Source organism: Nesoenas mayeri (assembly GCF_963082525.1).
Source record: "Nesoenas mayeri genome assembly, chromosome: 2".
Taxonomy (NCBI): domain Eukaryota; kingdom Metazoa; phylum Chordata; class Aves; order Columbiformes; family Columbidae; genus Nesoenas; species Nesoenas mayeri.
In genome coordinates this window covers 28,107,286-28,131,473 of record NC_137543.1, presented here as the reverse complement: position 1 = coordinate 28,131,473, position 24,188 = coordinate 28,107,286, and the positions used below count along the sequence as shown (strand labels likewise).

The following is a 24,188-nucleotide window of genomic DNA, read 5'->3' as shown; positions in this document are numbered from 1 at the left end:
CTCATTGTGGAAAGCTACAGACTTCTAACTTTATATTAAAGCACTTTGTTGGTCTACAAGAACTTGACTTGGTGAACAGGCTTTGCAAAACCTTCCTGCGTAACACTCCTGTGAAGCTGTCACAAACACATCAGCTGATCGGGCGGCTCTCCCTAAGCCAGGGCAAGGGTGAACTTGTACTTCCTGGAAATTTCGAAATTACCTTTTTAAACGCCACTATCCTGAAAAATCTTCCTAGGACAGGCACAGAGGAGACAAGCCAGTGCAAGAGGTAACTCCACTCTCACTGCACCTGAGCAACGAACACACATCTGGAAACGCACAAATCACCGCTCCGAAGGGCGCTGGCATCCCGCATCATCTTTCGGGAACAGAAGTAATATGTCTCTCGGCCGCCTCCCGAACAGAGGGAGGCTGCATACTCCCCTCCAGTACTGCGGCCCGGGGGTTCTCCCCGGCACGATGCCTCCCATCCCCCAAACGCGGTGGGAGGTGTTCCATCCCCGGCCTGGGGGATGCCCCCCGAAACCACGCCCCCGCTCCCCCGAAGGAGGAGACTCCCGAGGGACCGCTAGGACCGGCACTGCGCTCTCCGTCTCGCTCCCGGTTTCCTCCTGCCCGCAAGACTCATCGCGGCGGCTCCGCCTTTCCCGATCCGGGAACCCGCGAGAGGCCGTTTTCCGCGGGGAAGGGAAGTCGCTTCTCCGTGGGGCTGAAGAAGGAGCGGGCTGCCGGCGGCTGGAGAAGAGGCGGACCCGGGAGGTGGGGGGAAGAGGCGGGGAAGGAGGCGAGAGGAGCGGCGACCTGGCCTCCGCGCCGCCAGCGAAGAGACAGCGAGGCCGCCCCCGGCAGCCTGTTCCCATCCCCGGCGGCGGAGTGCGAGGATGAGCGATGGGGACGGTGGAGGCCGGGCGCCCGCCATCAGCTACGCCCTTCCCTCCATCCCCTCTAACAAACTCCCGGACTTGCGTTTTATCAGCCGCGGTACTTACGGTACCGTGTCCGCCGCCCGCCACGCTGACTGGAGAGTACCGGTGGCCCTCAAATGCCTACAAGGGCCGCTGCTAGACAGGTAACGGGGGTGAGGAGTGGAACCGCCGGGATGGGCATCGTGGAGGAGGGCGGCTCAGCGAGGGGGATGATGGGGGCGGTGTGGATGCGGAGTGAGGGGTTCCCACCCGGAACCCGCGCCGCCCCCATCACCCGCCGGGCCTCCTCCCGGGGGAAGGACCGACCAGAACCCGCCTTTCCCCTAAACCCGGCAAGGGGATCCCACGTTCCGTCTTTGCCCGGGACACTCCGTGAGTGCGTCCCGTCGGTGGGTAAAGCGGCGACGGGTGGTGGAGCCCGGGTTGTGCTGGGCGTGGGTCGTGCTGCCATGGCAAAGGTGCCGGCGCAGGTTTCTCAGGTTGGTGGATCAGAGACCGGGTGTCTTGTTGGGCAGCGCTGCTTTAAATCCAAGGGCAGGGGAGATCCAACGATGAGTGATTCAGCTTGGGCAGTGAGAAATCACGTACCAGCCTCGGAGCTTCCTCTCTTTCCGTCATTCAAAATGGGTGGTTTCGGTCTCAGAGTGTGAGACTCCAAGCAGTTTGCCTCTTTTTAAGGTTTTTTTCTTCTGCAGCGCGCACCTTGATCCCTGTTCAAAGTGGGATTTGCACAATTCAGCTTCTTCCTGGGTCTGTTGGTTGCCAGCCGTTTTGCAAAAGTATCGGTGCGATATTAAAATACAGTAATTACTAGAAATTTGTTGTTTACAGTGAGAGACAGAGACTATATAAGGAACACGTTACTGTATCCACTAGAGATTGCTTCTAGCTCCTAGAAAAAGCTTCTTCAAGACAAAGCACAATTGATATTTTCTTTTGCCCCTCATCTCACGGTACTCAGATAAGCTAATTTAAAATAATAAGCTTGTAAGCCCTCACATACAACTGGTATTTTCCATTAGCCCTTCAACTTGTAGCAGTTGTGTTCCCCATTTTCATGGGGACTGAGTGATAGCGTGTGTATTAGAGGAGCTGTCACTCCATGTAAGGGTGCAGCAGGTAATATTTTTTCATCGGTATCGGCTTCATTCACTCCCTATGGTGCCAATTTTTTTATCATATCAATGCAACTTTGCCACTTCATAGGCTGTTTGAAGCCTGCCTGACTATAAACTTGTCTCTTGTGTCCTATTTAGCTGTCTTTAATCTTTTTTTGCCTTGGTTTCTTTGATGCATAGTATTAGGCATTTAGGCAGGACAACCTCACTGAAGTCTGGAAGTCACCATGTGTTTGTGTGTGTGTTTCTGCATGCGCGCACTTAAAAGAGTGGGACATGGATGTACAGGTATGTGTGTAAATGTGTGTATGTGTGTAAAAACTTTACCGCTTTTCCACAATTCATATGTAAGTTTTGTTTTGTTTGGTTTTCTGGAAGGTTTAGCAAAAGTTAGCCCAGAAAACTTCTAGTCTTGTGACTCAGCATGCTACTATAGAAGGTAAATTGTTTCGAGCTATCTAGCCTCTTATTCCCTAGGTGTGTATACTCAGGCTCTATCTCTGAAATCTTGCCAGAATGAAATGGAATCTCAGTTATGTTTTTAAGCTGGCATATTGTGTTCTTTGATAAGTTTATTGTTTAGTTTTTTTGCTTGGGTTTTTCCCTTTAATTTAAATGTCTGAATAAATCCCCTCTAATCAGACATATAATATTTATCCTCTGAACTCTGTTGGGAGAAAACAGTAAATATTATTTTTAGCCTTGCAAGAATTTAGATTAGTGTGACATCTAACCTGTAAAATTTTGACAAAAAGGGCAACTGAGGTAATCAAGACAACTCAGCCGCCTACTGTACAACATGCAAAGTTTGGAAACACTATCAGAAGAACCGAAAGCTGTAAGAAAGCTGCTATAGCCGAGTCGCTGGAGCAAGTGTTGGTTGTATAGGAGGCAACCTAAAATGCCATTCTACAAGTGCTGTCAAGAAAAGGGAAGAGTTCACAGTGCAGTTAATTCTCCAAACAGGAAGGCTGTGCTGTGTATCCCAGAACTTGGTGTGTGACCAGACAAACAGCAAAGTGAATTTGGAAGCTCTTGTGGGCTTGCACTAATTCAGGCATTACTCCATGACCTTCTGATATGGAGCAGGCAAAGGTGAAGTGATTTACAGCCACAGGAGTAGACCTCGGTATGTTGCAACTCGTTTCCCAGCTGCAGTTGAATCCCATACAGATGTGCCTCACAGTCTGGGAAAACCCCTAACTTTCTCAAACCTAATCTTTTCTGGAGAGAAGAAGGAAGGGAAGAAGTTGTGTCTTTTGTCCTGTGTTTTTCTTGAAGGCTACCTTTTTACTTTGATCATTTCCTACTGTTTCCCATAATAGAAGGCTTTTTCCCTCAGATAAGGACCAACAATCAGCTTTAATTTCACATCCACCTTAATTCAAAGTTTTCCTGTCATAAAAGCAGCAAGCTTTAATTCTCCAGTCTTCCTTTTTTGCCCATATACTCAGCCTTTTCTCTGTGAGGGCTACATTTACCTTCATGGGTCTAGGCTGACATGAGCTCTTCAGCGTGTACCATTAACTCGATGGACACAAGCTGGCTCTCCCCCAGGAGCTATATAGCAACATCACTGTGCTGACTGAATTGTGATGGGCAGAGCCCTGGCTTGAACACAGCCATGCCCCAGTACAGTTGTCTCACATCTGAATCAGACTGGCTCACATCCAAAGGATCAATCTTACATGTGCTGTAAAAGTTCTGTGTTTGGATATCCTAGTCACTTACTTGTATCTCTATCAGTCTCCACTGGTGTAAAGTCTAAATTTTTTTTTTCTTGGAATTATCCTTCTTGGTCTATCTTCCTTGTTGGTAAACCAATTTTTTTCAAGAACATTTGAGATATGAGGCATGTGAAAAAGTTTATGATTTTTAGGGATAGAAGTATATGCCTTTTTAAATAAAACTTGAGCTTCTTGAGCCCACATGCTGCAAGGCCTGAATTTGTAAAGATGTGTCACATTCACTTTTAGGAGGAGGTTTGACATAACAAAGAGTTTTCACACAGCCTAATTCAGGTACCCAAACATCATAAGGGAAGTCCCTTCCTGCTTCCTGTACAGCAGGAAACGTTTTGTTTTTTCCAGAGGCTGATTCAGAGCAAGGGCCCAGTTTGAAGAAACATTTTATGTGAAAACAAAACATAGTTCATTCCTTTTCCTTCAGAAACTGAAAGTGCATTCCTTTAACCCATATTGTTTTAGTGCATGTCAGCATCCACTACATTTAAGTGACTGGAGAATTGCAAGTGTTAGAATCTGCATTCTGTAGGAGATTAATATTGGGCCTTAATGAAAACTTGGGGTTTGAAGATGGACAGTAAAATAGGACAAATGTAGATGGTTATTCCTGTTATGTATACACAGAACGGTGAAAGATTTCTGACTGTATTCTTATTTAGTGAAAACATGGATGAAATGTGTAGTGGAAATAGATTTGTGTGGTAAAACGAAGCTGGAGAAGCTATCTTGTATTTGCATTTGCAGATTTTATTTTATAGTATTTTCTTATCAAAACAGTGTAGTACAAAAAAATGGTAAAGGTGGTGGTACTGCATATAGGTACATAATTTTTTGAGAGACTGTAGTGAAACCAACATTTGCTTTGAGTTTCCTAGTATTGGTATGGTAACCTTTTTTGTTTCGTTTGCTTTCTTTAAGTGACAGAAACCACCTTCTAAAAGAAGCAGAGATATTACACAAAGCCAGGTTTAGTTACATTCTACCAATTTTGGGAATTTGCAATGAGCCTGAATTTCTGGGGATAGTAACAGAATACATGACAAATGGGTCATTAAACCAGCTTTTACATGAGGTAAGTGTATTTACAGTTTTTAAATACAGTCCCTGGTTATTTCAAATAGATTGTGATTTCCATACTTAAGTGATATAGTAAAGTGTATTATTAATAATATTTCAAATTAAAAGTCATTATCACTAGTAGGTTTTAGTGCTCTGATAGACTTTCTGTGTTTCAAAAAGACAACTAAGCTCAGTAGACTTTAGTTTTATTGCACTTTTAGTGTTGTGACCGATAGCTAACTTGATGTTGAATTGTTTTATACAATCACTTTAAAAATCTCTGGTATTCTCCAGCTAGAAGCTGAAATACCTCAGCCTGGGTGTCAGAATTATTGCCAATGCAAATATCACACAAAGATTATTATTTTTTTCTGAATCTTTATTAAAAAAATGAAGATTTTGACTTTGGTTTGTAGAAGTCAAATATTGCTCATCTGAACAGATATGGATATTTCTACCAGATCTTACTCTGAGGAGTAAGTTCTCCTGTGCTGAACTCTCACTGCTCCCATTAGCTTGGTCCATGCATTCAGTGTTGCTGCTGTAAAGCTACTGCAGTCATGTCTCAACAGCACTGGAATCTCTTTTCTACCTTTAATCAACAAATATCTCTCAGATAGCTCAGGTGTGTGTTTTTCATGAAGGCATTAGTGTCAATGTAATTTTTAATATTTCAGTGCAGTTTTACTGTCTTTTTTTTGGTGTATTAGTATTTATAAAAGTAGTGTATTGTGCTTAGTTTTCACCACAACTTTTCTTTTCCCAATGTCAATTGAACATATGATACTTGCCTTCTTTTGTGCAATACTTATAATCTGTGAGTTACAAGTTTCATACAAGAGCTCATCTGTAAATCATATTTCCATATGAATAATGCAGTAAATGTCCCACATCGTGTATACCAGTCATGAACTATTATGTGAATGCTAGGGAGTGGAAACATAACACTACATGATTAAGATTTATATATTTGTTTTAACAGCTAACCAGTCTTAACACTCAGTTACAATTTTTTTAGGAGTTAATGTAATATGTTTTAAGAGGTTACTGCTTGTCTAACTCACTTTCTTCTTATTATGAAAGTCTTTGTGTTATGCTGCTAGATAAGAACAGAGGATTATATTCTTGTTTTGTGGTTTTATCTTGGCAGAAAGATGTATACCCTGACATTCCATGGTGCCTTAGATTCCGCATTCTTTATGAAATTGCTTTGGGAGTGAACTATTTGCACAACATGAATCCTCCATTGCTGCACCATGACTTGAAAACCCAGAATATTTTGCTGGATGATGAGTTTCATGTCAAGGTAGAGTTATTTAATTCTTACGTTCTTCATCATCTAGAATAGGCAACAGTGTTTTATTTATTGTAGAGGAGGACGAGTGAGGATATGGCCATACAGAGGGGATGTAATTGTGCGTCAGATGTTTTCTTCTATCCTTGCAGACAGATCTTATCAACTTCTTTTGGAAACTCTGCTTTGCCCAAGTGTGCATTTGATCCATCTGAAAAGACCAGAAAGCCAGAATTTAGGCTTTTTGTCTTATAGAAGTAGCTGATACACATTAACAGCAACAGTCATATGGTAACCTTCCAAGGGTAGTTATATTTGGCCCTTTCTGAGGAGAAAATAGAAAGTGTCCCTGTCTAAGACGCTCAGACAAGTTAGTTCTGGAAGACAGTAGATAAAATTCAAATTTTAACACATCATTTGATATTTTTCATGCAATGTGTACATATATGTTCTGTTCATATAGTATAAGGACATGTAAAATGCAGCTGCAAAATCTGGATATGTTGGGAAATGGCTTTCGTGAAGCTCCTTAGAGGAAGCAAACATACTTAGAGAAGTACTCTTAGTTTAAAGCTTTAATTTTGCCTTTTAAAAGAACACTGCCATGGTGTGAGAAAGAGATTACAAGTACTTCTGATAAAATGGTTGTCTGCTTCCATAATTTCAAGAGTTGCTTGTGGGTTTTTTTTTTTGTTGTTGTTGTTGTTTTTAAAAGATCCTCTGTTTTTAAAATTGATAGAATACACTGTTCAAGTAAAGGAGAAATCAGAAATATTTTGCACTTAATTTATACTTGGATGGCAAATGCTTCGGTTGTTGCTGGGAGATTAATCTTCTTGTGAGCCCTTTGAGCAAAGAAGCAATGCTGATTTCTTCTTTCTCCATTGCAAAGACGTTTTTCTTGGCAGCAAGGCACCTTACGCAGCTTCATCTCCATTCACACCCTCAGCAGGTCACACCTCCTCCCACTCAGCTGTGCTGGTATTGCCATCTCTCCAGCTTCCTGATAAACCTGATGGGAAAACTGGTCCAAGTAATTTTTCTGTCCACACTTTTTTTAATCCCTGCCCGACCACATCTAAAGAGTTACTTTGCTGGAGCAATTGAAGAGAAGAGTTTAACTCTTGCATACCTACGCTGCCTCCTATAAAGAGTCTCTGGAAGGCTGTCCTTAGGGTTTTCCAGCGTTTTTGTGGATGAAGCAAGATTCCCTCAATTAGGTCAGCTGTCAGGAGATCCAAGGAAGGTTATCATGCATGCCAAATAGAAGAAATATTTCATATGTGTAGAAGTAACACTGTTCATAGAGTGCCTCTGGCTGTCCCAGATCTACTGAACAAGCAAAATAACATGACCATTTACAGTGAGGAGGGCTTGAAGAAAGTGAAGAAAAAAGGGTTATTTTTCACTGTGGATTTTGACTATATGCTCTCCAGAAAGCTTATTTCTGTTATCTTAGTTGCCACTGTGCTTGCACAGGCACCTTTGAAAATGTGTTTGCTCTTAGGGAAATACTAGACAACTGCAGAGCTCGTAGCTGGTTGCTTATAATTTCTCCCTTGTAGGCCGGACACTCTGCAGCTCAGCCAGCAAGCTTCTGCTGCTGGCTGTTTGCCTCCCTACCCATAACCTAGTCTGACATCTTGCTCCCTGGCTCATGGATGTCTGGGAATGTAAACTGAAGTCAATTAATTCTTTATGTAGAAGTGCTGTAAACTCTGTAGGAAGGGACAAGGCCCCAGAGTGCACAGTAAACCAAATATTCAGCAACTTTCTGCAGCACAGAATTTCAGAATATCAAATGTATTAATTCAAGATTAATATTTCATAGTTTTGGGAGTGAGGTGGAGTACCCTAAATTTTTTCTGAGGGAGCAACTGTCTCGAAATATCTGCAAGTTACACAGAGTTGTTATGATTTATACTAAACTTGTGCTTTCTTCACAACCAGAGAGCTAGAAGTACTCAGTGGTTTCTTGTTTACTATTTTTTGAATCAAAGAAAGTTATTTTCTTCGTATAGGACAGACTACCACAGCAGATTTCCCAGCCACAGAGTATATGAATCCTTCCTTAGAAGAACAGGATAGGGCAGTGCTGTAGGGATAGTGTGAGTCAGGACCTGGGAATGTTTTCTGAGCTGGAGCTGGTGTTGCCTGTTGCTAGGACAACCACATACTTTCTGGCAGTCAGGTTAAGGACTTTAAGTGACCTTTCAGGCGTATTTCAGCAATTTCTAACAACGATCAGCAGATAAATCCAGTTTTTCTTCTCAGATCTACTGATTTGTCCTTTCCAGATTGCAGATTTTGGCATGTCAAAATGGCGTGTCATATCCATGTCGCAGTCACGAAGCGAAACTTCTTTGCCAGAAGGAGGGACGATTGTCTACATGCCACCTGAAGATTATAACCCCAGTCAGAAAACACGTGCAAGTGTAAAACATGATATCTACAGGTAACTCACGTTGTTTTCAAGTGGGTTTTGGAAACTAAATTCCAATTTGATTTACTGGACTTAGATTTTAACATGTTTTCAGCAATTTTAGTATTTTCAGAAGTGTCATAAGTGTATAAGCAAAATGAATCAGGGAAAACAGAAATGAGTGGCAGCTGGATTTGATCATCTGTTCCTTTAGGAAGCACTGCAACAAGTGTAATGCTCCAGAAATTAAGCTAGAACTACAGAAACAGACATCAGAAACTGGTTTCTATAAATTAATGTACACATTAAAAGAGACAATGTCAGGGATGGAAAAAGTCTTCACACCATTCTCTCAATGAACATACTTCTGCAATTTGTGCACATCAATTAACATAATTTGCAGAATGTACTTGGGGGAAAGAAGAAAACCTATTTTTGAAAAGGGGTTAGGAAAAAAGCAGGGTAATGGAGTTGAAAGAAGCATTGAGAGAGATCACCTTAAGGAATAAATTACTTCCTGCAAGTTCCGGTAGATTTGCTTTAGTCAGTTCTGAGTTGTCGAAGGAATAGAATAGAGTGGTGGCAACCCATATAACAAAATGGCAATTGCTCTTACGATGTAAGAGTTACAATTAGCTAATCTGAAAAGGCTTGGAGAGCTCAAGGATGCCTTGAACAATCATGAAGGAAGTTGTCATGTATACATGGAAACTGAGGAGGTATGAATAGGCATATCGCTGTAACAAAGTCAATCTCTCTGTTGCACTTTACCACCTCTACCTTCTTTGAGAGGGTTGTATTTTGGCGAGAGATGAATGAGTCTCAGAGGGTCTTACTGACTTCCAGGGAGACCACTGTTTCTCTTAATTATCCCTTACCCTTAAGAGGCACATAAAGTTCCTTTACATTCCTGTCCAAAGAACAGAGAAGATAACATACCTGCTTTCCTCACCCTTTGATGAGAAAATCTGGACTAGGAAAACATTGAAAAGTAATAATGGTATATAATGGGAAAGAAGTAGCCATGTGACATTATTTTCTCTGGCTTCTGATTTTAGAGGTTTGGAAAGTATGTCTGGTAGCTTAATGAGTGAGTGGAGTTGACGAAGACAAATGTATTTTAGAAAGGAAAAAAAAAAATGTGTGCAGAGGAATAACAGCCAAATGGGAGAAAATAACAGCTAAAAGATCAGAAGAAGAGCTTAGAAATCTGATAAATTAGGAAGAAAATAAATTATTTGAGAAGAGATAAAAAAAAACTGAGACAACATCATAAAAATGGATGGAAGACATGAAGATAGAGAGATAGCGAAGGAAGTGACCACCAGGAAGGTCACACAGGAAGACCTGTGCTCAGGATCAGAAAGAGATGCCGTGAAGCAGAAATAAGAAAGGAAAACATGAAGAGTGTAAAGGGAAATCAGCAGAAAGTGGCCTGTTGCTGTGTTGTAGGACTGAGAAAGTAATCTTTAATTGTAGAGAGATTGCCAGCTGAATGAAAGGCTGAATATCTGGTTAATTGACCACAGCAGATTCAGCTGAATGTTGTTGAGATACTGAAGCTAATTTGTGAGGAAGGATCTTTCTTAAAGAAACAAATTGTTTGAACAGCAGTCAAGCAGCATTAACTTCTACAAAACGAAAAATTTTCCATGCCAAAAAAATCAGCCTTTCTTTGTGTACAGTTATTTCAGTAGTTGAACAAACACTTATTCTGGTACGTGTGATTCTTTAGCAAAAAAGTAATTCTTTGCATAGTTTCGTTTTTTATTGCTTCAGTGGAAATTGGATTTCAGGTTTTTTTAAGGAACATTTTGAAAACTTCAATCCATTTTTAAATTGATTTACTGAAAAAATAAAGGAGTAGAAGTAAGTTTACAAGGATATGTTTGACATTGGAAATCAGGTTCTTAAGCAGTGAAATATTTTTGTGGTCTCATTTTAGCCTTTAGAACTACTAGATTTATTCCTCACATCAAATTCATGTTCTTAAATAGGAAAGCCAGATTTGGGGTTTTTACATCATTTTATTTTCTTTTATTTGCTTTAACTGCATTGATTATTTTTTATAAATGAAGGCAATGCTTCATTTAAATGAAATAATCTAATCCATTTTGAATTACAAACGTGTTTAAAGTTACCTTTTTTAACATATAGTGATGACTGAAGAGAGAGTGTCTAGTCTACTAAAGGTGGACTACATTTGTATTCACTGAACCACTTCTCATTCATGTTGATGCGAAGGGGAAAAAAAAGTCATTGGTTTGGGTAGGCAGATGTGTGTTCAGTCTGCTGCTGTAGTTCAAGGTGGTCTTCTTGGTAGTCTTTTTCCTAAAGTGAATCTTGCATGTAAAAGTGACACCTCTCCCTATAGAGAAGGTTGTGTATGTTTGAAACTATTGTATATATGTCTGAGGGGAAAGCCAGAGTGTGTTTCCCAGATGCAAGTCTGTATCTTACCTGGCCCTGAGTCTGTGTTGGGACAGAGGGTGAACACCATCCTCCCTGCTGGTGCCCTGCTTCCCATGGGAATGTCAGAAGGTGTCGATCCAGAATGGGGAGATGCCACAGTATTGCAGTCAGGACAGAGCAGCTGGCACTCTGGGCCTCACTGTAATTCACCCGCTGAGATTTAAACTACATGTACATAATTCACAACACATTAGCAGAGCAAAGCTAATACAGATAGGAGCTTATATGCATGTGTTCTTAATATTATTAGCTACTTCTAGTTGAAGTCGCAGAATCACATAATGTTAGGGATTGGAAGGGACCTCAACAGATCATCTAGTCCAGTCTCCCTGCTGGAGCAGGAACACCTAGATGAGGCTACACAGGAATGTGTCCAGATGGGTTTTGAATGTCTTCAGAGAAGGAGACTCCACAACCTCCCTGGGCAGCCTGTTCCAGTGTTCTGTCACCCTCATTGAGAAGAAGTTTCTTCTCATATTTAAGTGGAACCTCTTGTGTCCCAGTTTGAACCCATTACCCCTTGTCCTACTGTTGGTTGTCAGTGGTTAAAATTCTTGCTAGTTTTCATATATTCAGGTCATCGTTGTAGTTAGCTATAGTCAGTCCTGTGTGGGCATGCAGGATGCCTTCAGCTAAATGTTTTTAATAAAATGTTAAAGCTGAACACATTGTGTTACTAAGTATTGGTAATCTAAAATAATGTCTTCTATACGTCTTATACTTTAAACAGTTATGCAATTATTATGTGGGAAGTGATGTCAAGGAAACAGCCATTTGAAGGTAAGGCCATGTCTTTTACATTTTTTTCCAGCCTCACTTAAAGGCTAAACCTGAGACCTGGGTACCCAGGGGCTTCATTTTAGGGGTTACTTTTTAATGACTCAACTTGTAAGCTTGTTAAAGAACACTTTGAGGTACTTTTCAAATTAGGTTCTTTTCTGTATTTTTTTTTAACTATAGTGTTGTTTGATAAATTAAACCCACATTTTTATGCCAAAAAAAAAAAAAAACCAACAACCATAACCTTATTTTGATGAACTATAAATACTATGTTTGCAAACTAAATTATTCCTCCTATAGTAAGCCATTTATATTGCATATATTTCTAATGAATGCATGATGTCTATTTTGACAGAAGTTATAAACCCCTTGCAGATAATGTATAGTGTGTCACAAGGACAGCGACTAGACTTAAGTGAAGAAAGTTTATCAATGGACATTCCTCATCGAGCACTCATCATAAGATTGATAGCAAGTGGATGGGCACAAAACCCAGATGAAAGACCATCGTTCTTAAGTGAGTTTATCTTGCATAAGGAGAAAAGATTTTTAAATTGACAGATTTCTGTTGAACATGGTGCTTACAGAGCAAGGTTATAATCTCAAAAAGAAAATGGTAAAGATGTCAAGAGATACATGTGCCCAGTCTTGTTGTATATGATAAGGTGCTTGTTTGCTTCCATCATGTCTGTAAACAAACTTTTATGAATGGAACTATGCGTGTGCCATAAAACTAAGTTGTTAGTTGGAGTCTTTTGCATTTGCCATCCCTAATTTACCTGTAAAAAAGGAGCATGTTTTGTTTAACTACTTGCACTTGGGCTTTTTTTGTTTATTCTTGAATGGAACTTTTTCTTTAAGAAGCAGTGGAAGTGAAGCATATAATTAGTAAAGTGGGATTTATGACCAAGATGGCAAACACATCAACAAATCATTGCACATCAGATAAACACCTTGTGTTTGCACCTCAGTATGGATCTTTTTCACTGAGACATTCTTTGATTGTCCCAGATCAAGCAGGAACTGGTTGAACCCACACACTTACCTTTCTCTTTCCATCTTTCCTTTGTTCAGCTTTTTGTCCATGAGATCAAATATAGATACTTTTGGCCTTTTTTACAGCGCATTACAGAATTTATAGAATAAGACTGAAGCTTGTAGAGATTGGAGTGGCATAGTGTGAACTAGAAAAGTTTTGGTTTGATTTTTGCAAACCTGTGTTTGCTGCATTTAACCGACATATTTGGTGTATGTTAGTCCAAATTTGTCCCCCATAACAATTTCTCATTAACATGCTTAATTTTGTGGTGACTTTCAGCTCTTTTTTGGCCGTTGTGTAAAGATAATTCCATCAAAATTGGCAGAAAGTAGTTACCTGTTTTCAACTGTGAAATTTGCTCTTGCGAGTGTTGCTGTGGTCACATTGGTCAGTGTGGTGAAGCCAACAGTGGTTCCTGCAGCAGCCTCACTGTGCTTGTTAGATTTACATATGCTTTAAAAAATTCCTCTCCTGTAGAAAACATGATGCTAATTCTGAATCACCTTGGAGAAGTAAAAATGTTGAATAAAAGAGTTACTGAAAATGCAAGTGTAGAACAGTACAAAGAGCTCTGGCTTAAAAAATGCTATATTTTAAGTTTCTTCCTGGTTAGGTGAAGATGCAATGACTCAAATGTGAAATATTAGGTTTTTTTAGTTGGTCTGATGGGTTTTGGTTTTAGGATTTGGGGGGGAGGTGTTTGGGGGTTTTTGTTTGTTTGTTTTTAATGTTACGAGTAGGGGGTCCACAATCTTAATGTTTCATTTGGAGCTTTGGTGAAGTCTGTTTATTATTTTCAAAAACTTCATTTGAGCTGGAAAGTGTTAGAAAGTGTCGGTTCAGGTAGCTTAGAAAGAAATGTTCATAACTTCATTTTTTTGCATCAGTTTTGCAGAGAGCAAAATGAGGACACATCCAAAAACATACCATATCTTTATGTTCACTTTACAGTCCAAAATTAACTTTTTTGAGGCATTCGTATTTTTTCATTAAGAACATTTTGGAATCTCAGGATATTTTGGCATAAGTCTGGTTTGTAGGATTGTAAATTGTGGATTTTTTTTCTTCAAGCAAAGAAATATATCTTTTTTTTTTAATCAAAAAGAATAGACACATCATGATATTTCCTTACATATTCTTGTTTTCCCATGTCAGTTAACCAAAACAAAATAGCAATCAAGGTCTGTGGTCTCACAGAAGGGATAATTTCCTGGTATATGTGCTAAAGTGTGAGCTAACTTGGGTTTTATTATTAGTACCATGTCTGCAGGAAGACTGTCTTTGAAGAAAACATGCATTGCCTTTTTCTCTACTATCATTAAAAGAAAGAGGAAGTTGAAAAAGTGTTGCGAAATTAAGGGAAGTAAAGCTCACTGATTGGGAAATTTTGCAATTGCCGTAACAGAGTAGGGTGGGGGGGAAACCAAAAAGCCCCAAGCCTCTTTTTGTTAAATAAACTTTAAATAGAAAAGCTTGGTTAACCTGTCTGCTCCCCTTATAAAGAAGGGGTAAAGACTACTTACCACGGTGTTTCTGCATGTACTAGGAATGTGTACTTGCAATTTAATTATTATCAACAAAAAATAACAGTGCTTGTATTTCAGTGTGGAAAATTGAGTGCCAAACTTGTAAAACTTTGTTTTAGCTGATGTAAGAAAAGAAGAATCCCAGTACTGAATGTATGTCTTGAAGATGCTAGTGGGGAAAAAAAAGAAGTAATATGGGAGAACTGTGGTAAAGTTATAGTAAATAAGAAAAATATGTTAATAAAGACACAGTTTGATGGATTGCTAGTAAGGTAAACAGGTTTTGCCAGATGGGTGGAGTCGATAGAAATGCAGTAGAATTGTGATATGCCATCATACTTTCCTGAGATTTTGTTGTACTTGAGCACAGATTCAAAATGACATTTTTATAACACAGTCACCTCAAAATTTGAAATACTTCATTTTGTAAACCTATCAGCATTGGAAATCAAGGGAACATAGCACAGGTTGTCACTTAATGGATTGTTGGGTGGCTCCCTACATGAGCAGATGATTTTAGCTTCTGTGATTTGCAGCCTTTGATGAGCATGAGGACACTATCATTTGAAATCACTGGATGTGATACGTCAGTGTCTTTGACTATCACCATCTTCTCTGTCCCTGCAGGACGTCATCTATTCTGGATATTGCTGTGGTGGGGGGTTCTTTGTTTATTTTTCTCATAGAAATCTTTAACACCTCTGCTGGAGTGTGAAAACGATGACCTGTGCTGGGGTCTTGTGCTGTTTGGGTTGCATTTTGCAAACCAGTTTTGTTGGGTCTGTCTTGAAACATAGCAAACCCATGGGTCTGTTCATTCCAGGAAGACAACACTTGCAGTCTGGCACAGTCCTGGATCTCTTGTGATACAGAGTGCCGAGGTGGCCAGATCAGGACAGGGGTTTATTTGGGTGGTATGAAACTGTTGTAATAGATGAAAGCAAGAAACTTCTGTTTGGCAGCTTAAGTGGTTTTATACATACCAATAGACAAATTACTTTCATAAGTAGCTTTAGCAAAATGAAAACTTAAGTTCCACTTGAATTCAGCAAAGTACTCTTTCTTTGTTTAGAATGTTTAATAGACCTTGAACCTGTCCTGCGAACATTCGATGAAATAGCTATGCTGGAAGCAGTAATTCTGTTAAAGAGGTCAAAGGTAAGTGGCTTGTGTTACAGTCATAAGTTGGTAACGTTTACTTGCTAAAAGAAATATTATCACCTTTCACATTTATCTAATCTATCTGGCTGAAGCTTGTGTTTGTACAGGAGTGTCATCTTGTCTTACAGCAGAATTTTAATACAGGTAAATATGTCTCTTCCAGTCACTATATGAATCACGCTGTATTTACAAGAGTGGACAGAAAGCAGATGTGAAACAGATATCTCTAAATATACCTCTGAATCCCCAAGAGGTAAAAATTTTATATATTGCATTTGTTATGTTGGCATCATTAAAGATATGAGAGACTAAAGGGGGGTTAACTTGGTAAGGGGGAATTGTTCTGTGGTTTACCTTCCTATGCAGTCAGGAAAGGCATACAATGTGCTAGTTGAGCTGCAGTGTAACAAATTTATAGACATACAGGTGAAGATAGGAAAGAATGGATAAGCAGAAATAAGAAGGGCATGTTTGGAATATCCTCTAAATGTGGGAAAGCCATCCACTCAAAGAGGAATGCAGCACACAATGTCTGCAGCTTGTAAGAAGAGATCGTCTTCTGCTCCCTTACACCTCTATGAGCTTGCTTATTTGGGTCATGTAGATTTGCTTTTATATTTTGATTCTTAATGCTGCTGCTTGTGGTTCTTAAAGTTGTATACAAAATTGCTGACGGCTTTGGAAATACACAAGCATTAGGACTGCATAATTTCTTCTGTTTTGCTGTATTTTGATTGTGCTGTCTATTGAGCATTTAGATAGCAGGGAAAAGACAGTGATGGGGAAGTACTCTGTTAAAAAAAATGCAACTTTGTATTTATTTAATATGCCTTTTCAATATACCACTGGAATCATTTCAGGAAACATATTCTGCCTCCATACAATGTGATGCACTTCCCCTTCGGAGCATCTCTCCAGATATACCAAGACCCAAGTCTGTTCCCAAGTGTAATATCCTCTCCTCAGGTAGAGATACTCATGACTTTGTGTAAATTTAAGTTGCCATTGCAGCTTTGCATTCCCACTTTGATATTGCATTTGCATAGTAGAGAGTTGGATTTTCTGTTCCTGTCACTTGAGAAATCCCCACAGCTCACAGCTTCAGTTTTCCTGTTCAGGGTACTGAGTACAGAGATGGCATTTACTTGTCCCTTCAGACTCTTGGCAGTTTAGTTAATCAGTTGTGAACTACTTCTAAAGATAAAGAGGCTAAACATTTTGAGGCACTCCTAAAGCTAAGTAAACTGAAAGTTTCTAATGCAGCCCAACCTCTCAATCATTTTTAATTCAATAAATAAAATGCCTTTAATATATAGATCAACTTGCAAAAGTATCTGCACAGGCCTTTTGTACCTGTCACATTTTCTAAATAGAAGTTGCCAAAATTCACAGACAAAATGCAGTTTTGAGGTTTTGCTGACATCAGAAGACAGAAAAATGTGGTGGGGCCCAGGTGAAATAGCAATACATTGTGAAACTAAAACTGCACTTGAGTTTGTTCTCTTGAAAGAATACAAACATATATAAATTTCAAAAGAATGGAGCATCCTTTGACTTTGCAGGGTCCAGTGGTGTGAAAGCAGACAAGATGATTGACTTCACTGGTTTAAAGTAGGGCATCAAAACGTGTGCTCAGGTGCTGCAAAACTGGGGATATTCTGATAGAGCCAGGAGGGCACAGGCAGTTTCTTTTCCAGCTCCTGTTTGGGCACATCCACAATTCTGGGCTTGTACTCAATGTACTAGAAATATATAAATACAGCAGGAATTCTAGGGAAAATAAATTACCAGAGGCTTAAGAAATTTGAGTTACAGGGGGAAAATGGCAGAAAGCAAAAGCAGTGTAGTTTGACTATACCTCTACCTAAGCATTTTCTACACACATAGCATAAAAATCTTGAATAATAACTTGTGGTTACCAAGCTTAATAGGAATGTTGTGAATAATTTTAGAAAACAGAATGTTAGATTGAATATAAGCATGTACTGTAAGTGTAATCAGATAGGATAATGATAAATGCCAGACCTTCTTTCTGTTAAAAACTGTCATAACTGCCTGTGGAGGTCACTGATGAGATTGTGGTGGTACTATTAATCTGATCCTTTACAGAGTCCCTGCTTAGGCTTTGTTGCAGGTACATGTAGATACTGTAAAGCCTGAGAAAACAGCATCTACAAAACCATGCCACAGCAGAAGTGTTTGTTAATACTTTGCCAATATCTGCATCTGGTAGTTTTATAATAGAAAGCAAGACTGACATTCTTCCTAGTTTGCCAAGATTAAATGCAATTGTTTCAGCAGAAAAATCTGTTCCCAGGTAGCTGTTGGCAAGAGATGAGTTTGGCATGGCACCAAGGCAAGAGTTAATGACTATAGATTTTAGTCAAGTTGTTTTTCCCACCAATACAATTAGAAGACTTTTTCAGAAACTTCCTCCTTCAGAGTTAGAAACTGTCTTCTAACTTTCAGCCTCTTCAATTTTTCTTCCCTAGCCAGCTTATTCACACACTTATTGGGCATTGCTTTAAGCTTAAATAGCTCTTTTCCCTCTTTTCTCATTTTATTTCTGATATAGATAGTAATCTTTTAATACACTTTGTTTTGCTAAACAAACAGGACACACTCTTTTGAAGTCCATTTGTAAAACAAGCTTCTTCATTCTCCTGGAATCCTACTAGATACCAGATATCTGTACTTGGTATTAAAACAGGAGAGTGTGACCAATGTTTTCTGCCTGAAATAAGAACTTTTCTTAAAATACCTTACAATTTTATTTTTCCTTTCTTACAAGGTCCTTACAGAGTAATCTACCTAGGTGGGTTTTTTTTCTTCATCTCAATTCCAAATCACTAGTCCCAGCTTGAAGCAGAAAATCTAGATCTCATGTTTTGTGCTACTGAATTTTCACTTCTATTGCTCCAGTCTTCTAGATCAGCTAAGTTCTTTCTGAGTAACCTGGGTCAACCTGTTCTTTCTGAATAACCTCTGCAAATGTCATTAGCATGTTTCTGGGTTTTATGCCATGGTCACTGGTCAAGTGCATTCTCCCATACTAGTACAATCCCAGTAGTTTTGTCTCTGTGTGTGCCTAGACTTCTAGAACATTCTATCCCAGCAGAGCCATTTAAAATCCTTTCCTAAAATGATCTTTCACTCACATCAGTTGTCTCCTAGTCCTTTCTCATTCATGTGGTAGATAATATCTGCTGCTTTACACTATATAGCTCTGCCCAGCTTACTTTCTTTCTCTTTAATGAAATGAAATGCTAGTTACTATGAATTCTAGTCCATCATTTTTTTAAATAATAAGACTATAATTTCTTTCCTGTTTTCTTTCCTTATTTATTTTCCTATTCCTGCTCCTTGTACTTATAGCCATATTCTTCCACAGGTCAACACTCATCTAGGATGCCCCTTCAAATACCTCCATTGAATGGTTATCTCTAAATGCTGAGTTGTCCAGGGGGCTACCTGTTCTTATCGTGTCTTTAGATGTTCATCTGAATTCTTACATCTGCATCTCTGGTTCTGAATTAACATCTCCAGAGCTCTTTATTCAGTGACACTATGGAAGTCTGTAATAAAATGTATACTGAGTCAGGCATATACCATGTAATTGGTTTCTCATCAGCTATTTGTCATCACTTTGAGTTATTCCTCCTGCTGCTTTCATATCCATCATCTTTTTCTGCCATAAAAAAAAAATCTAAAAATAGAAACTCTTAAGCTTTCCACCTGATTAAAACCCCCTTTTTTTCCTTTCCTTGCAAACATTTATGTGAAGCTTTCTTGAAGTCATAGGCTGTTTTGACGGGCTACCAAATGCTTCAGTTGGCTCTCCACCAAATGTCGCCATTGGTCTTCATGTTCTTTCCTTCCACCTGAATCTTTCTTTCAATCTTTCCACCTTTGTTATGCTGCCAAACTTCAGCAAAATAAATTAGTCAGCTTTCATGCTGAGTCCTGGCTACCTCTCCAAACACTTGAAGGAATTATTTTGTTCTTCTAGTCTATACAAAAATTTTCTGTCAAATGGAGCTTTTTTAAAGTTCATGTCTACCAGATTTATTCTCTTAATGTTCTTTTAAAATAAAACAAGACTGCCAATCCCATGATCAAGCCCTGGTAAAAGATACGGGACATAAATGTACTCAGAACCTGAGTGTAAGGAATATTGTGTTTGAAGTGAATTTAGGTTTTTACGACTTGTTTTATGGAATTGCTCTAAATAGTCTGTGATGGCTCTATTTTATTTGAACATAGAAGTAATACAGATCTGCTATTTCTTTCTCTCTTTTTATTTTTTTTAAGATGAAAATTGTGGGGGTTTACACTCTCTCAGCAGTCAGAGTACAGATGAAAATACCTCTGTAACTCAGAGCGCCAAACTTCTTGTGCATCCATACAGTTATTTTCCCTCATCTGACAAGAGTACTTCAGATGCCTCAAATTCTGCATCATGTGTGCTACGGTCATCACCAATTCCTTCAGGTACAGCAAACACTGATTAATTCCAAGACATACAATACAATACAATAAGTGTCCTAATATCAAATACATGTGTGTATGAAATGGAAACTGGAACTGTTGTTTGTCTATAAAATGAAAACAAAGCAGTCTACAAGTTAAGAATGCAAGTAATTCTATCCTTGTAGCCTTAAATTACAAAGTAAGTGAAACCGATGTAGTATGTGACCTAGTACATGCACCTGTAGCTCCTAGCATTCTCTTTCCTTTTAAGTAATCTATTCCTGCTGCTTTGGGTCTTCTTTATACTATTACCTTTGCTCATATTATTTCTCCTTTCTCCTGCTGCTGTAGCACTGCTGCAATCCAGCAGAACAAGAATAAAAGTTAGCTTGAGCTTGACTCATCTTGTTGCCTGTCACTTCTCCCTACTTTTTAGGCTTGTCAATCTTCCTCTTAGTAATGGCAGGCCAAAGAGAAGCAGCAGCTGTGTCAGCATCTCACCTTTAAGGATATTCTCTGTTAGCTGAGAGTCCACTGCATGGTATTCCTATGCATCAAATAACTGTTAAAAGTGTGCTTCCAAAAAGGTAACAAAAATAAACTTTAATCCGTGATTAATTATTCAGAGAGATATTTCCTTATGGGCCACACAATAACATGCAACCTTATAAAGATCTGCCACATCATCCTTCTTCTGATTCATATTAAGCCTGGGTGCTGGCCAACAGCAGGCTCACTGTCAGTCAGCAGTGAGTCCTGACAGCCAAGAGGGAAAACCACACTCTGTATGACCAGCTGGTCAAAAGAGATGATTATCCCACCATATTCATCATTGGAGCAGCTACACCTTGAGTACTGTGTGCAGTTCTGGGCCCCACAATCTAAGAAGGATGTGGAGGTCCTTGAATGCATCTGGAGGAGGGCAACAAAGCTGGCATAGGAGCTGGAAGGCGTGTCCTGGGAGCAACAGCTAAGGACTTGGGTTTGTCTAGTCTGGGGAAGAGGAGGCTGAAGGCAGAGCTCATTGCTCTCTACATTTTCCTGAGGAGGGGACATGGAGAGGGACATGCTGAGCTTTGACCCCTGGTACCCAGTGACAGGACAGGTAGGAATGGCTCAGAGGTGTGCCAGGAGATGTTTGACTAGACATTAGGATTTATTTATTTACCAAGAGGGTGGTCAAACACTGAAACAGCCTTTCTGGAGAGATGGTCAGTACCCCAAGCATGTCAGTGTTTAAGTGGCATTTGAGCAATGCTCTTAACAACTTGCTGTAACTTTTGGTCAGCCCTGAAGTAGTCAGGCAGTTGGACTAGGTCGTAATTGTAGGTCTGTTCCAACTGGAATAGTCTGTTCTGCTCTTTATATGATAATTGGCACCTTTTCACTGTGCAAATCCTCCACTTAAGGAAAATACACAGGGAACTACAGGGATGTTTCTAGTAAACTCCCAAAAAAATCCCACTGGAAAGTAAAGTTACCACTTCTCTTTTTACTGCTGGGTCCAGTTGAACACTGGAACAGGTTGCCCACAGAAGCTGTAGAAGTACTATCACTTGGAGATGTGCACCCTGAGTTATCCTTGAAGTTGTCCCTGCTTTGAGCAGGCCATTAGACCAGATGACCTTCTTGAGGATTTCTTCCATCCTAAATTATTCTGCAATTCAGATAAAATAAATACTCTAACCACCAAATTTGACAAAGTGGAACATTTTAAATGGGGAAAACAATAGTGAAATGTTAAAAGCATGTTTAGTAGTCTGTTGTCTTTCTGACCAAAACTAAGTTTTAAACAGCTCTTTCTCAGCTTGTTCTTTTTCTATGACACTGGTTGTTGACAGACAGTTACAATGCTGTTTTGTTTTTGTTTTTTTTTTCTTTAATCCTCCTCAATCTCAGATTTTGTTTTAGAGACCATACAACAGAATATAGCTCATCAATGGATCCAAAGTAAAAGAGAAGAAATAATTGACCAAATGACTGAAGCATGTCTGAATCAGTCCCTGGATGCTCTTCTATCAAGGTTTTTACTCATGAAGGAAGACTATGAACTTATAAGCACCAAACCTACAAGGACATCAAAAGTCCGACAACTTCTTGATACTTCAGACAGCCAAGGAGAGGAATTTGCTAGAATTATAATACAAAAGTTGAAAGATAACAAACAGCTAGGACTTCAACCTTATCCAGACATTGTATCTAATTCTCTAAGACTGCATCTTTAAATTTATTCTTTCTATATGAAGCTATGTGAATATTTCTTACAACATGATTTGTTTCTATATAGTAGTTTTATATATGTACTGCTTTGTCTTTACTGTGCCTTTGTAGAGTCTCAGAAATGACAGAGTTCATCTAGACTGCATTGGGTGAGTTACAAATTAATCAGTTTGAGTGCAGTTATAAAGTCAAACACTTGACAGTTATTGACTCATACAAGTATTTTGTTTATACATGACGAAAGAAAAAAATTAAATGCTCCCTGTTTTACATATTTTATGTTTATACATATCCTTTCCTTTCACCTCACAGGTTTGAGATAACCCATCTCAACTTGGAGTATTGATTTATCTCTCTCCATTTGGTCTTTCTCACAGAGGGGAAAAAATCTGGGTGCTCTATTTTGGGACTTGTATGCTGTGTTTGTAAGAAATTTTCTTTCAGCCATACTGATTACTCCTCCTGAGATACCTCAGAACAGTGGTAGGTGGAAGGAGGCTTACATTGCATTTTTACAGGATTTTTGTATTACATTTTGTTTTTCTGATTTTGTTGCCAGAGCAAGCACGTCATACCACTGCATAAGAAGAATGTCAGTCCAAAGAGGAGCCTGAGGGCAAGGAGGACATTATGCTGGTCATCCTTGTACTAAGAACTGATACATTAGAATGAGTGGAGCTATAGTCTTTTACGTTGTTTGGTTACACCCACTTAGATTCATCTTGTTATCACAGTATGATGAGATCCACACACAGCTTATAGGAGGGAACGCTCAGTTAATGCCTCTTTTATGTTTCCTTAGTTAACGCCTCCCTTACCTTTATCATCTGCCATAAATAGTTCTTATCTCACGTTGTTGGATCAAACTTCTAATTCAATTTTATTTTTCCCATTTACATGATGATCCGTAGTTTGGGTCTGTACAAAGATCAATCATGCACTGCCCTGCCAGGTTGGAAGTGATGTGCATGGGTCTCTCCTACCTTGACCCGCCTTAACCTTCTCTGGACAACATCTCTGCTGTCCTTTTTTGTGTGAAGGATGGTGCTAACAGCCTGAGGCACAAATGGGGCCACCTGAGAGTAAAAAGTATGTGGTGGGTGGTTTTTTTAGTTCATTTCAGAAAACCTTAGTGATTTTACCTAGGTGGCTTCAAATCCAGTAAAGAAATTACTGGTTTTAGTTTGTCAGAAAACAGCACAGGCAAATGATTTTCACAGACACTAATAAATAATTACAGATTCTGGTAACGCTGTCTAAACTTCAAGGAAAATCCAAACTTCCGGTACAAGAAAGCTGAAATCTACCTAAATTGCTGTATAAGAAGGTGCCAATAACTGAAAAATACTGAAAAGAGGGATGTTTGGAAACCAATAGAGATGCAAGATCTGCTCCATTTCAATGATTCAAGCTTCAATGTGAGCGTTACTAGTTGCCAACAGCTTATTTTTTTCAATATCTGTCTTAATTTGTCAACTGAATCACAAGAATGAGATTTATAATTTATTGGATAAAAAAGAGGGGGGTTAATTTTTTTTTTATAAATAATTTTTTGGCATAAACTGGGAATTAGCATTTTATCCTGCTTCCCTCTGAAGGATGTAAAATTCAAAGTAGATAGCTGAGACCAGGGCAAAGGTGCAATGAGTGGTTGTGATTTCTGTAGAGCAGATCTTCAGATTACATGTCTGGCAGGGACGGGCTCTGAGGAACCCTGCCAACCTTCCCAGTGGGAATTTGGTGCCAGAACTGTGTGTTTCACTGCATGTCATGTCTTAAGCCACATTTGTTCATTAATACTAGTGCCTACAGAAAGATTCTGTCATCCCAGGTAGGAAAATCACATTTCTTAGTTGAAAATTCATCATGTATTATGAGCTTACCTGAATTGTAGTTTTAGTGTCCAGAAGAACAGAGGCTTCTTTAGGCGTGTCCTTTTACCCACTGGTAAGT

The 24,188-nt window shown here is 39.3% G+C and overlaps 1 protein-coding gene across 1 annotated transcript; it reads left to right on the top strand.

Annotated features, from left to right (window-relative positions):
• Window positions 1-884: 884 nt before the first annotated feature.
• Window positions 885-22,240, top strand: RIPK2 (receptor interacting serine/threonine kinase 2; the record flags this gene model as incomplete). Its single annotated transcript, XM_080339296.1, has 11 exons — window positions 885-1,072; window positions 4,711-4,864; window positions 6,002-6,157; window positions 8,443-8,600; window positions 11,770-11,819; window positions 12,175-12,336; window positions 15,457-15,542; window positions 15,709-15,798; window positions 16,406-16,511; window positions 19,857-20,036; window positions 21,915-22,240. The coding sequence occupies 11 exons, from the start codon at window positions 885-887 to the stop codon at window positions 22,238-22,240; spliced, it is 1,656 nt and encodes a 551-aa protein (XP_080195422.1).
• Window positions 22,241-24,188: the final 1,948 nt, after the last annotated feature.